General features: G+C 33.0%; 3 protein-coding genes across 6 annotated transcripts; 1 reads left to right on the forward strand and 2 right to left on the reverse strand.

The window, feature by feature from the left end:
- Window positions 1-206: 206 nt before the first annotated feature.
- Window positions 207-3,631, reverse strand: LOC118073175 (allergen Cr-PI-like). The gene is made up of 6 exons (XM_035093509.1): window positions 3,501-3,631; window positions 3,041-3,381; window positions 2,672-2,959; window positions 1,656-2,595; window positions 1,150-1,578; window positions 207-1,068 (listed from the first exon to the last, which is right to left on the reverse strand). The coding sequence occupies exons 1-6, from the start codon at window positions 3,574-3,576 to the stop codon at window positions 311-313; spliced, it is 2,832 nt and encodes a 943-aa protein (XP_034949400.1). The 5' UTR covers window positions 3,577-3,631; the 3' UTR covers window positions 207-310.
- Window positions 3,632-5,442: 1,811 nt separating this feature from the next.
- Miro (mitochondrial Rho GTPase) lies at window positions 5,443-9,971 on the forward strand. 4 transcript variants are annotated; one of them, XM_035093437.1, is made up of 13 exons: window positions 5,443-5,995; window positions 6,240-6,445; window positions 6,532-6,684; window positions 6,776-6,817; window positions 6,908-7,073; window positions 7,171-7,291; window positions 7,378-7,570; window positions 7,670-7,936; window positions 8,017-8,229; window positions 8,315-8,511; window positions 8,868-8,906; window positions 9,164-9,235; window positions 9,744-9,971. In XM_035093437.1, the coding sequence occupies exons 1-13, from the start codon at window positions 5,797-5,799 to the stop codon at window positions 9,868-9,870; spliced, it is 1,995 nt and encodes a 664-aa protein (XP_034949328.1). In that variant the 5' UTR covers window positions 5,443-5,796; the 3' UTR covers window positions 9,871-9,971. The 4 variants fall into 4 exon arrangements, with proteins under 4 accessions (XP_034949328.1, XP_034949326.1, XP_034949325.1 ...); XM_035093435.1 differs by lacking the exon at window positions 9,164-9,235; XM_035093434.1 differs by lacking the exon at window positions 8,868-8,906.
- A 424-nt stretch (window positions 9,972-10,395) lies between these two features.
- Chchd2 (Coiled-coil-helix-coiled-coil-helix domain containing 2) lies at window positions 10,396-11,528 on the reverse strand. The gene is made up of 3 exons (XM_035093439.1): window positions 11,367-11,528; window positions 10,727-11,109; window positions 10,396-10,648 (listed from the first exon to the last, which is right to left on the reverse strand). The coding sequence occupies exons 1-3, from the start codon at window positions 11,405-11,407 to the stop codon at window positions 10,641-10,643; spliced, it is 432 nt and encodes a 143-aa protein (XP_034949330.1). The 5' UTR covers window positions 11,408-11,528; the 3' UTR covers window positions 10,396-10,640.
- Window positions 11,529-14,063: the final 2,535 nt, after the last annotated feature.

Genomic DNA, 14,063 nt, shown 5'->3' on the forward strand with positions numbered 1-14,063 from the left:
TATTATAATACAAATTTGTATTTAAAAAAAATTATTTTCCTAAAATAAAAGCATGTTAATCTTTTTATAGTCAATTATTAAGCAATCCTTCTATAATTATTTTTCAATATACATAATTAGCTTCTAAAATAGAAAATACTTGAATGTTTTGTTGAACTGACAGTAATATAAATAGGATTGGATATTTTAAAAAGTTTGAGAATTAATTTTGCATTCAGAAACAATTTATTTCGTTAAAATTGAAGAGTTACAAAAATAATTGAAAAAGATCAGCAATCATTGTCTGATCGTGCTACTATTGAGAGAAAGCTTAGTAGACAGGGGTAGTGTCGTGGTGGTAGACGATAACGTCAGCGATCTTCATGTTGGGAACATACAAGGCACTTGGTGCAAGAGGTCTGTTGAATGGGTATCCCAAAGGTTTGTGGTCAAGGGATACAGCACCTCCGATCACTTCACTGATGTGTTTGCCATGGTAGTATTTCTGGAGGTATTCAACGTTGTGTTTGTTGATATCGTAGGTGTTGTGGACTCCGTGAACTCCTTCGATTTCCTGGACTCCTTCAACTCCTTTAACTCCGTGAACTCCTTGACCTCCGTGAACTCCTTGGCCTCCGTGAACACCGTGGACTCCGTGAACTCCTTCAACTCCATGGACTCCTTCAACTCCCTGAACTCCGTGGACTCCACCAACGATGTAGGGGTAGGTTACTCCACCTTGGTATCCTGTTCCTTGAACACCTTCACCTTGGTATACTCCTTGTTGGACGATTGGGACTCCGTGAACTCCAGATTGTTGGATGTGGCTAACAGGGACTTGGTATTGTTGTCCTTGGTATTGCTGTCCTTGGTATTGTTGTCCTTGGTATTGATGTCCTTGGTATTGATGTCCTTGGTATTGATGGCCATAGACTTGGTGTCCTTGTTGATGATGGATTCCTTGATGTCCGTAACCATGAGTTCCAGTTTGGTAATGTTCTCCTCCATAGTATTGAACGTGGGGGATGGGGTATTGTTGTGGGTATTTCTGGTAGAGGTAGTGACCGTAGTAGTACTTCAGTTTTTCAGCTAAAATTGAGAATAGCCATGAGTTAAAAATATGTTCTATCGCAAGAAAATAAGTTTTTTTTTTCAATTAAATCAAATTACCATCGTTTCCGTAAACTCCGTAGCTGTGCCAGTGGGGAAGGACATCGACAGAGTGATGGATGTGTCCTTGAACGTGTCCCTGGACCTGTCCTTGGCCTTCATGGTATTGTTCTCCATCAACAACCTGATAGTAGGGTTTCTGGTAAGTCTGATATTGAGCTGGGACGACTGGACCATACTGTACACCAGTAGGTTCAGGGGTGCTGACAACAACCAAAACTTGGACTGGGAATCCACCGTATTGACCTTTAGGAATGGACAACCTGGCGGGGAATCCGAAGATCTGGTGAGGTTCAGAGACGTAGTATGGAGCTTGAGAGCGGACAGCGCTGTCAATGTAGGTGCTGATGTGGTGGACGGATGGGTAGTCGTGGCTCAAGTGAGGAGCGTGGTGAGAATCACGAACAATGACGTTCTTGCCTTCGTGGACTATAATAAAAAATTATTATAATAAATCATCAATCATTACCACTCCATAAATCTCAAAAAAAAATTCAAGAACTTACGATCATGGACAAATTGGTCAAGTTCAACGAAGTAGTGTCTGTGGTGGTTAATGTCAATGGGTTTGCCATCGTAGTTGTATTTAGGAGCAAGGTAGACACGGACAACAGCGTTGGTGATAGGTTTCTCGCTGTTTACAACAATCTGGTATTCGTAGGGTTTGTGGTTGAGTCTGTGGACTTCAGCTTTGACTTTGAGGTTTTCTTGTTCAACTTTGTTGACGGGTTGAACGATTCCGTTGCCAAGGCTTACAACGTGAGAGTCGAAGTAAGTGACAAGGTTGGGGAAGATGACCTTCTCAATGGTAACACCGGGAACAACGAGGTCGTCATATTGGTAAGCTGGGAGAGATTCTTGGTATTGGTGGAAGAGCTTGATAACACGTTTGTAGAGTTGGTAGAAAGCTGGGTCACGAACAGCGGTTTCGTGGATATCAAGAGGAGCTGGAGTGTATTCCCAGATGTTGCTGAATTCCGGGGCGTTTCCAAGAAGTTGACGGGCAGCAGCTTGGAAGCTTCCGTAGTAACGTGGGTTTACGCTCTTGCCAGTTCCTTCAATGAGTTCTCCCAAGATGTTAAGACCGTGGGGTTGGTAAAGAGACAAGAAAGCTTGTTGAGGGGTGATGACGTATCCAGCGTCAATAGCATCACTAAGTCTCTTCTCGAGAACGTGGACGTTCTTAACGAGATCATGGTAGTAAGGAGAAAGATGAATGTCGTGAGAACGACCAGCGAATTGAAGTCCGTTGGTGTGGTAGAGATGTGGGTGGTAGGGAGTTTGAATGTGTTCAAAGTCAATTTCGTCAATGGGTCCAAGACCGTGAGAAAGACGTTGGAGGTTGTAGTGAGCCAAGAGTTGTTGGTGAAGGTAATAGTAGATTTGTCCACGTCCAATGTGGGAATGTTGGCTACCTTCAACGTGAGAGTTGTATCCACTGAAGTTCTATTAAAAGTAAAATAAAATTTTTTAATGATTATAGATGTTATTCATATGAACTTTTTTTACTTTAAATACTTACGTCTGGGACCATGTATCCAGCAAGGGAGACATAAGCATAGTAGAGGGCAAGACCAATATCCTGAGTGAAGTAAGAAAGTTGTTGTTCACCACCTGGGAGGTAGTCAGTGTAGTTGACGGGAATGACAACAGTTTGTTCAGTCAATGGGTTGTCAACTCCAAGAATTTTAACATTCTGGGCTTCGTGGATAACTCGGGCATCGAAGTAGTGTTGAGGAAGGATCTCATAGAGAGCTGGAGGAATGACTCCCTGGGTGTCTGGGTGTTGGAGGAGAGCAGCGATGACAGCCTGTAACAGAAATTTTGATTTTTCAGGTCTCTTGCATGGATAACTTTTTTGCAAAGAATTTATTGCTCGTTTGATTTATACCTTGATGAATTGGTGTTCATTCACATGAATGCGGGCCCAAGCAGCAGTCTTCAAGAAGACGTTGTAGTTTTTAGCACCAAGAAGTACTCTAGTAAGAAGAGCAGCTTCTTTACGGAGTTGGCTCACGGAACAGGAGAATGGAGTTCCTTTTGGTTGAACATGGCCGTGGTGGACCAAACCAACGTAATACTTGACAATTTGTGGTTCAACGTAATCAACCAAGTTCTGCTCAATGTTGTAGTTGAAACCGAGGTTGTACAATTGTTGGTTGGGAATTGGTTGAGTTATTTGGTCGAACAAGTAGATGATGTCTTGTTGCTTCTTAAGAAGCTCTTGATCAGCTACAAATTAAAATGATCAAATATCATTTTAGATGTTAGTATGGAATGAAGTTAATTATTTCTACCCAAAAAAATTCTTTATTTGTTAAATGAAATATTTTCAAAAGAAATAAGCTTACCAGCATGGTGCTTCAATGGTGTAGGAATAGCGGCAACAGTTGCCACAAGGGCTGCAATAAGAATGCTGACGCGCATCTTGAACGAAACCAGAGATCTCGTCTACATCTTCCAGTTTCACCGCTGTAGCTTTTATACGATTTTTGTATCAAGAAATTTGGACATATCATTATGAACTCATGACCCATAATCACCCATCCATCAAGTGTATGTCTACGGGGTTCATCGCAGTTTCTGTAGTATTTTCTCATTTCAGGTTATCACAATCACGAATTTATCCAACGTGATATGAAAATTTCATGCAATAGCTTGCAAATTAAAGTTAGGGTGGAACAAATATCTTTAAAAATGCAGTCATGTAGTCAATTTAATCTTTTATATTAATTTGTTTTACAATATCTTAATGGTAATAGACACAAATGTTTGGTGATAAAGTGAAAAATATATGTTTTGATATTTGAACATGAATAGTGTATCATGTTTTTTTCCATTAAACTCTTAATTAAGTTTGATAAAAGTTAAAAACATGATAATTACTGATACAATTTAAGTATAATGTTAAATTGTATTTATCTCATTATTAAAATTACATAATTGTGCATCTTAATTATTGTAGTCAACATTATCATGTTTTTGAAGTTGAAATGTAATTTATTATGATTATTAAATACTTCGTATTTTTCAAAATGATAACTTGATGTGGATAAATTGCTTCTTTTTTTACATTGTCTAGAAAAATTACTATTTGAAGAGAACTTTCAGTCCAATCAAATATGATTATTTTGGTCAGTACAAGTTTTCTGGCGATGAATATTGATTATCAAAATTAGCTGTTCAATACAGTGATAATGATCATCAAGTTTTAAATAATTTTCTTCATTGATTTTATTGATAAACAAAATTGTTCGACTTTAAATTAGTAAAAAAATTTATAGAGATTGGACTTAACAAGGCATTGCTAATTTTTCATGCAAATTTATTCTACTTTTTTTTTATTAAAATGTCCTAGCATGCATAACATGCTAATAATATTAGTAGCTATTAATAAATGATAATTAATGCCATGTATTTAACTTTCATTTTCATATATTTAACATATGAAAAAATACTTTATAGACCATTACTCCTGCAAAATAGAAACACTTTAATATGTGAACAAATTTTTTTGCATAAAAATTCTGAGTGCCGTAAAATCTTCGTGCTGGAACTAATAAGTTCAAATTATCTAGAGTTGAGAAACTTTCTGAGTTAACAGTAAGCTCTTTAAGTTGTACCCTTAATAAAGCATTCTTGAGCATAAGAAAACTGGCTATGTATTCAACTAAAGTCAGAATTTAACCATTCCTGAAACAATTCATGAAAAGTTTTACAACTGGACCTTCGAGAGTTCAGATGACCTTTAGAAGAATTTACTACGTACTTATTAAAGCAGCACTTGAGTAGCTCTGTGCTCTTCAAGTATACACCGTACCCTAGACATTTTCAAACCTTTGATGATTACTTTGCAAAAGTCAGAGTTTGCTGAGTGTTGTATTGAGATATTAAATATTGCAGAATTACAAAATGTTAATAGTATAATTTCACTGACAATTTATTGGTAGACATTGTATTAATCCTAGAGAAAATTCATGAAAGGAAGAAAATGGAGTGTAGAGTCTAGCTATTATTAGTGTTTGGCAGTTCTTCTAGACGGTGGTAAAGCAAATCCTTCAATCCAAGGTTTTTTATTGATAAATAGACACATATCCAAACTCATCTTGCAGTTCTTGAAAGATCAATTATTTCGCGCACAATCCCGAGTTTGTGGACTTGACATTAAAATCAGCTGTTACTGTCTTTCTTTATTAATTTTCTATCTTTGTCATGCTCGTGTGTAACCTTGAAAACTTGTGTGCTACCCCCAGTGGAGGTCAACTCTAGAGTTTCTGCAAACGCCCACGGAGAGTTCGCTGCGTGTGGGGTGTTTTTCTGTTAGTTGTGTGTGGAGTATGACTCAAAAGATGAGTTAAAATTCGTTGAAGTGTATAAAAAACAAGGTTTAGCGTGCAGTTGGGCGTGCGTTTGCGATTGAGAATGGTTTGGATTTACGCGCGGATTATCTAATTGCATGTTTTTAACGCGGACAACAACGAAGAGAGTCGAAGAAAGTCGAATTAGTAGGGTACACCGCAAACGGTTGTGAAAGAGAGGTTAGGTTGGCGTTTTGCTCCTGTTCAAGGATGTTTTTTCTGTTAAGTTAATCACAAATTATGTTTGTATCTATAATTTATGTGTAAATAAATAAATCAGTGGAAAAAAATGGTGCAACGACCGGTTGCTCCTCGTCGGAATGTCAGGATACTCCTGATTGGTGATCAGGGAGTCGGCAAAACTTCCTTAATCCTTTCTTTAGTGAGTGAAGAATATGCTGAGGATGTTCCAAATAAAGCTGAAGAAATAACAATTCCTGCAGATGTTACTCCAGAACAAGTTCCGACTCATATTGTTGATTATTCTGGTGAGTATCAATTATAAATCTTGTGATCCCAAAAGGAAAGGTTAGATTCAAGGACTGAGTGCATGTTAATGAGTATACATAAATGGAGTTACATATTATGCTCCATTCATTATAACGGAATTGTTATAATTTTTTAATTATAATAAGCATTGTAATTAATTTTTGCAATTTAATTTAGTACCCAGTATTATATTTAATAAAGTACTAATGAATAAATATAAATTGGAGAACAATTGTTTTACAGTTTCTGAACAAACAGATGATCAACTCAAGGAAGAAATTCAAAAAGCTCATGTAATATGTGTTGTTTATTCGGTTGATGATGATGATACATTGGACCGTGTAGCAAGTCACTGGTTACCACTAATAAGAAAGTGTTCAACAACAAATAAATGCCCTGTGGTATTGGTTGGAAATAAAATAGATCTAGTAGATTATTCTAATATTGAGGTGTGTATAATTAACTCGTTACTAATCAACTAATTGATGATAATTTTTTAACTGTTACATATAATTGCTAATGTTATTTTTTTCAGGCTGTATATCCTATAATGAAAGAATTTTCAGAAATTGAAAGTTGTATCGAGTGTTCAGCTAAAACGTTACAAAATATTTCAGAAATGTTTTACTATGCACAAAAAGCTGTACTTCATCCTACTACTCCATTGTATAATTATGATACGCAAGAGGTGAATTTTCATTATTCTTATATTAATTAATTATTTTAACTCTCCAGTAAATAATTAATATTAATTTATTGATGATTTCTTTAATATGCAGCTAACCGAGGAATGTAAAGCAGCTCTTCAAAGAATTTTTAAGGTATAATTATTTATTATTAACGAAAAATTATCATGACAGTTCATTACTCCTACGTATAAAAATTATGAATAATTTTTAATTTTTTTATAGATATGTGACTTTGATAATGATGGATTGTTAAATGACATGGAACTCAATGCTTTCCAACAATCATGTTTCAATACACCTCTTCAACCGCAAGTTCTTGAAGATGTAAAGGCAGTTCTTTCAAAAAATATTCAAGATGGTATTTGTAATGGTTGTGTTACTATGAAAGGTACATTCAAAATTTATTTAACTATGCAACTCTCGAATAATATAAATCATTGAATAAAAAAACAAAAGATTGAATTATTTTTATATTCATCACGTAGGTTTTATGTATCTACAATGTTTATTTATTCAACGAGGGAGGAATGAAACAACATGGGCAGTTCTGCGAAAGTTTGGATATGATAATGAATTGCAAATGTCTAAGGAATACATCCATCCTCCGTAAGAATTTTTTCTAATTTCAGTAACTCATAATTCCTTTTATTTTATTAATTATAATGAATAAAAAAATGTATTAAAAATTTCAGCTTGAAAGTTCCCCATGGCTGTACAACAGAACTTTCTCATAAAGGACAGGAATTTTTAACAATTTTATTTATGCAGCATGATAGAGATCGTGATGGAGCTCTTTCACCATCAGAACTCGAAGCTTTATTTTCTCGCTGTGTTACACCACCGTGGGGTGATGAGTACAAACATACAGTAGCTACAAATGAAAAGGTATGTATTTAGAAAGCTGAAATTACTTTGATTAATTAATACTTAACATAAACAATAAAACAAATATAAATCATACTTGTGTAATTGTTTATTTTTTAGGGGTGGATAACCTATCAGGGGTACATGTGTCAGTGGGCTCTTTTAACTTTAACCAATGTTCGCAAAACACTAGAATATATGGCATATCTGGGCTATAATATGTTCAATGATGAATGTCAGACAAGTGCAATCACAGTGACACGAGAAAAAAAACTGGATCTTGCTAAAAAGCAATCCAGCCGTAACGTATACACTTGTCATGTGATCGGACCAAAAAGTAGTGGAAAAACGACTTTGTGCAGGAGTTTCATTGATCCAAAACTTGAAGTAAGTTAAAAAAAGAATATGAAATGATAAATAACTAGTATTTCATTAGTGAATTAATTATTGTAAATTTTTATTTACAGAAATTAACTGATGACAAAGTTCCAACTAATGCTAATGTAGCAGTAAACACTGTTCACGTTTATGGACAGGAAAAAATCATTATCTTACGAGACATAAATATTATGAATGTCCAAGATGCCTTGACTCCCGCACAAATTCAATGTGATGCAGCAGCTCTTGTTTATGATGCAAGCAATCCCAGATCATTTGAATATATCGCGCGAATTTACATTGTAAGTATTAAATATATGTTGTGAATGCTTTTTTTAAAATGTAGTTTGGTTTAATAATTTAATTAATTAATTTTTCTTTTTATAGAAATATTTTGCGGACAGTAAAATTCCAGTATTGATCGTAGCAAACAAAAGTGATTTATCAGAAGTAAAGCAAGATTATTTACTTCAACCGCCAAGTTTCTGCAACAAATATAAACTGATGCCACCACAACCCTACAGTGTTACGCGAACTGTAAGACCAGAAATTTTTGTTAAACTTGCAACGATGGCAGCTTTTCCGTAAGTTTCTATGATAGAAAATTATTTATTTACCGTAATAAATTAGACTATTTTATATATTCATTTCAATTCAATTCTTATTTCTAAGAATGCCTATTACATACGAAAAAAAATCTAGATTGCTTCGTTTTAACATGAAAAAATAATTAAATTGCTTTAGAATTTTGTTATAAAATTTTTTTTTGGGAATGTCTTCGCTACTTCCCTATATTTTTCACTTAAACAAAAAATATTTTTAGATTCACTTGTTGATAAAATAGCATTTTTTAAAATTTTTATTTGCGATTTAATGATTAGATATTAAAATAAAAATTTTAATTAAACGTGTCACTAACGGAAGCCAATTTCGTGTTTAGCCGCTTTCAAGCAGCGTGGGTATTATTTTACAAACACAGGTTGGTTCCAATTACACTGTTAAAAATTTATAGGCACGTAATTTTTAATACATTAGACATTCGGAGCGAAAGTCATCACCTTAATGTAAATTCGCTGATATTTAGGCTTTTTGTGAAATGTGCTTCTTCTAATTTTCACACACCCATCACATTGTGTAACTGACAATTGACAACTGTAGAATTAAAAAAAAAACTAGTATAAAAATCATTGTCACATAAAAATCATGGTAAAAACACGATCTACTGAATCTTTTCAGCCATTTACGGCGTATGGTCCACGTGTTGCTTGACAACTCTTCACCAACTCGGTGGTGGAGTTCCTTTAAAAGGTCTTTGTCCTCTTTCTTGTTAAAGAGACATGAACATTTTTTCCATTACTTGTTAATTAATTATTAATTAATCATTATCACAGTGGATTTCTTTAACAGTTACGGGTGTGTGGCATGTGCATGCCATCAAAGTCATTCATTTTTATTAATTAAAATATTTATGTTAATAATGCCTTTTCCTAACTTTTTTGGATCATCAATGTAAATTTAGAATTTGGGATTTTTGTTTAGCAAAAATGTTTATTGAAATTCAATTTTCAATGGTTGAATAACTTGAATATATTTAAAAAATTATTGTTTTAAATTTTTTGCTGAACAAAAATATTGGAATCCTACCCAAAAACCATTGTGCACATGGTATTGCATCGGGTTAGAAAATCACTGCTTCACTATGTTCGCACATTATTCAATTATTGTTTTAAAAAAGTAGATGTGGCTATTGGTGATATAAAAATTACATGTAAATGATATTGAAATAAAATATCAATATATTTTTATTGTCTTGCAGGCACATGAAACAGTTTGGACTCATTCAAGGAGATTCAGTGGTTTGGTGGAAAGCTGGTCTAGGAATAGCGGCAGCTACTGTTGCTGGATTTATGATGATGCGAGTTTTCAATACAGAAAAAAGATAGTCTACCATTTGATTTTGTTCTTCTCTTGAACGTACCACTTGTTTAAAACTCAACTCGTAAGCACGATTAAGTTAATAAAAATATTGTTCCCTACAGCTTCATCAATTTTTTGTTATTTCGAGGCCGACAATTTTTAATGTTTTTTTATTGTATAAGTTTTTAGAATATTTTTTAAGTTAAGATTACTTATTTAATTTTGAGTATTTATTTTATTTTATAATTTAATGGATACTTAATTATTCATTGGCTATTTGGATAATGAATGAGATATTAAAATTTACAATTGATAATAATATAGCTATCTTACAATCCTCTTGACCTTGATCTAAGTGATATGAATATTTAGAAAATAAACATTGATAAAGGTATTGTTGTTGTTCATGTAAATAATTATTTTTCACGTGCTACTGGTGACATGTGAGATTTTTAACTCTATTTAACTTTCTTTGTACGTTGATGCTGCTTTTTGCGGTAAAAGTTGGATTGTTCTGGTTTGCTGATAAAAATATAGAAACAATTTTCTCATTATTTTAATGCCAAAAGAAATTTATTTATCATTACAAGGTTTTCTTTTACATTGTTTCGAATTAAATCTTCATATTCAACAAGGTTGCAGAAGCAAAAAAAAGAAATAAAATGTTTAATATCTAATTTATTACTTTCTCCCACTTTTCTATTACATTTAATTTCAAAATACTTAATATTGCAAGATGGTATTGCGAATTTTTTTCATGTCGTGTTGATTTGCTATTAGGATTAATACTACGATTTTAAATGTCTGAAAAAGAGAAAAAAGGGAAATTTAAGAATCTTAAGTGTTAATGTAATAAATATTGAACTATTGCCAAATACTAACGATTAGCCATCTTGCATTGACGTAAAGCCTCGTTAAAGCCGTCACAGAGTGTCAAATCTTGCTGTGTTTGAGCACATTCGAGGAATTGTTTGACCTCCCAAGCACATGCACCACCAGCAGGAGCAGATGGCATGCTTTGTTGTGGTACTGGTGCAGCAGCAGCTGGAGCTGCAGCCTCGCTAGAGCCTCCACTGAATAATCCAGTCATAGCATGTCCAATTGTATGTCCAACTGCAGATCCGATAGCTACACCTCCAGCAGTAGCTGCCATTTGTCCCATCAATGATGGCCCTTGAGATGGTTGGGCGACCATTGGAGCTGCTGGAGCTGCAGGTGCTGGGGCTGGTGGCATGGCCCTCGCTGGTGGATGAGAAGGCCTAACCCTAAAATACAATTAATGAATCAATACAACTGATAATTAAATGAATGAAAGAAAATAGTTATTTTTCTGATGTAAATAATAATGTCGTTGCTCAATTTGTAGAAATTACTATGAACCAATTATCCAATCATTGTGTATCTATGAATATTTCTACAATGTTCTGGACCTTGGTACTGTGACGTAATGCAAATTTATGATTCGATTACAGAAATAATTGAGTTTTAACTTAGGATTCAATTTTTTGTAAAAAATACTTACGTCCTTGGAGGAGGAGCAGCAGCACGTCCTCGTCGTGGCATGTTGATTATCACTTGAAATTTGTTTAAAGTTTAATTTGCGTACGTACACTTTGTGATTCTCTTTGTAACTGAGTCAGGTTTTCGTTAATAAAACCACGACTTGGTCGATAAAGTTGCGTAAGTGGGAGCGAATCTCTTCAGCGCAGGTCCATCTTTATTACCGTCAAGATTCTGGAAAATTCTAGGTGTGGGATCATTTTTGAATCATCAAGATGTCACTTTTATCTCTTTAAATAATTGTCTTCAATAATTTTCATAATTTTTTGTACAACAAATTATTTACTAACTTTATTTTTTATTATTATTTACAAATGAATGAGATGTCGCTGCTTGGCTTTTTTTTAAATATTGAAGCGCGTCGTTTAAAAAGGACTTTTCCACGTGGCTATTTTTCTTATAATAAGATTTTAATAACAGAAGACAAATATACAAGTTGATGCAATTAGATGATGTCAATTTTTTGAGAATAATGTAATGCGTATGTTGCATTTTATTGCAACGCAATGTTGTTATAGTAATTACGATGCTATGAAAACAATCATGTGACATTGACGTATGTACTAGCAATTATTATTTTTAGGGCAATGATCCAATAATACTGTTTAGTCACTCTGATAAAAAATAAAATGTCTGTAATTTTCATACGAATTCATGCAACAATAATCATTCTATCTTTCTTTAATTTTCATTAATTGTGTAAACATATAATTCTTGAAAATAAAATTATCCTTAAATCGAAATAATTTTTTTATTGATAAAAATAATAATATTATTGTTTTTTTTTCTGTTTTATTTATCATTTTTTTTAAAGTGATATTTTAATTGATTACTGAAACAATGCATAATTATTATAAACACCTTTATCCACCAAGTTAATTCATTTTTTTATGATTCATAATTAATACAATAGGTGGCACTAGCAAAATTTTTAAATGCCTCATTATACAGATTGAAATACTTATAATTGTTTCTAATTAGCGTAAATACCGTTAATAGAATAATGAAAAATTTGCATAATGTATTTCTAATGTTTATAAATAATGATTCTAGGTTAAGAATAGATAATGACTTGTGTATTCAACTAGAGAGTTTGAAAATGACTTGATGTTAAATAATAATAATTTTATTTTAAAATTTTCAATTTGTTTATACAGTAAATTATAGAGTAAGTGACCTTGCACAACTCTTTGTGTTTATGTTCCAAAAAAATCAAAGTTCGTTTAGTCTTGAAAGACTTGAAAAAAATTTTTATAAGTCTGATTTTTCAGAGGTCAAATCTCTGGCAGAATTTACGAAGTATCAGGTATTATTATATATTTTGTTTTTCAATGTATTTATTACTCATCTTTTTTTTTACAATAAAGTAATTAATTCATAAACTTTAAGCCAGAAAAATATAATGCTTTTCCGATGAAAGGATTGTTTTATTAGAATAAAAAATTATCAATATCGGAAACCAATTAGCCAACACTCGAGCTTCATGAAGATAAGGTTGTAGATGATGAAACTAAATTTTTTATTACGGAATTTGGATGAAGTTTATCAAATTACAGTGAAAATTTGTAATAATTCACCTACTCAGATAAATACGTTTAATAAATAATGAAAAAAAAATATTGGCCATTACTCGTGAAATAAAAAGTATCACTAGGATAACGTGGTTATGATAAAAAGTAAAATAAATTTCCATTCTATGTCTGGAGGTCAACCTTGTGCCGGCTTCTTAATCAAGGAATGACTTCTAAATTGACAGGACTGTTTTTACAATATATATTTCCGCTTCGTCTATTCAAAGCTCATACAGCTACGCGTCATTGCTCTTGTCGCCATTCGCACCTTGTCGGAAGAGACGAATTCATTGCTTCCGTTTTCAATCAACCTCGACTCAACTTTTTTATAATTGTGTTGATGTTCTTGAAAAAGTTTTAACAGTCAATAGTGATTCTCAGTGGCACAGCGTTTCCAATATCTAAAATGTATACTAATTACATTGAAAAAAAAATCTCAAGTACCAAGAATATTAATGTAGATCTTTGATACCAAATCAAGTGAATCCAGTCATTAAAAATTACAATAGTAACAATGGTTAAATAAAAAGATTTAAAAAGTCTTTGTTTGCTAATAATCCATAATTCCCAATGGGAGATGACTTTTAAAAAACCGAAACAAAAATACAGTCAAGTAGTATCATTAATAACTAATTTTTATTTTATTTCATAACAACTTAATCATCAAAACAGATGATCCAAATAAATTTCTGTAAGTCACATCGGAGTCCAAATAATAAAAATAAAATCAAAAACAATGAATGTTTTGATATAAATGACGCATCAGAATTCCAACTGCAACTTATGCATCAGAAAGATACAAGGTCGCAGTGTAGGCATGCAGATACGAAAAAAAGTCTGGATAAAGGCTTGGCCATCAGGTTTATCACCAGCTTATTATCATCGTGGTTAAACGCCTTTACTTTTCATTCTTTCTCTCTGTTTATATTGTATCTCTTTTGTAGCCAATGTGTCAATATCAACCTCTTTCCCTGCTCATCAATGTAAAATCAACACTAGTACACTTAATGTATAATTATATTGATAAATTACTCACATATGATTTGGATGCATTTTAGTCGATATACGGCTTGCGTCAAGACTTAGAC

This window comes from Chelonus insularis, unplaced genomic scaffold, assembly GCF_013357705.1.
Source record: "Chelonus insularis isolate UGA/USDA-ARS -01 unplaced genomic scaffold, ASM1335770v1 scaffold_229_pilon, whole genome shotgun sequence".
Taxonomy (NCBI): domain Eukaryota; kingdom Metazoa; phylum Arthropoda; class Insecta; order Hymenoptera; family Braconidae; genus Chelonus; species Chelonus insularis.

Excerpts from the sequence above, each read along its gene's own strand:
- LOC118073175 (XM_035093509.1), bottom strand. The coding sequence starts at position 3,576 with ATGCGCGTCAGCATTCTTATTGCAGCCCTTGTGGCAACTGTTGCCGCT. Across the intron at positions 2,596-2,671 it reads CTGGATACATGGTCCCAGAC|AACTTCAGTGGATACAACTC; the intron begins GTAAGTATTTAA and ends TACTTTTAATAG. Across the intron at positions 1,069-1,149 it reads CGGAGTTTACGGAAACGATG|CTGAAAAACTGAAGTACTAC; the intron begins GTAATTTGATTT and ends TCTCAATTTTAG.
- Miro (XM_035093437.1), top strand. The coding sequence starts at position 5,797 with ATGGTGCAACGACCGGTTGCTCCTCGTCGGAATGTCAGGATACTCCTG. Across the intron at positions 7,074-7,170 it reads TGGTTGTGTTACTATGAAAG|GTTTTATGTATCTACAATGT; the intron begins GTACATTCAAAA and ends TTCATCACGTAG. Across the intron at positions 8,512-8,867 it reads GCAACGATGGCAGCTTTTCC|CCGCTTTCAAGCAGCGTGGG; the intron begins GTAAGTTTCTAT and ends TTTCGTGTTTAG.
- Chchd2 (XM_035093439.1), bottom strand. The coding sequence starts at position 11,407 with ATGCCACGACGAGGACGTGCTGCTGCTCCTCCTCCAAGGAC. Across the intron at positions 11,110-11,366 it reads GCTGCTCCTCCTCCAAGGAC|GGTTAGGCCTTCTCATCCAC; the intron begins GTAAGTATTTTT and ends ATTGTATTTTAG.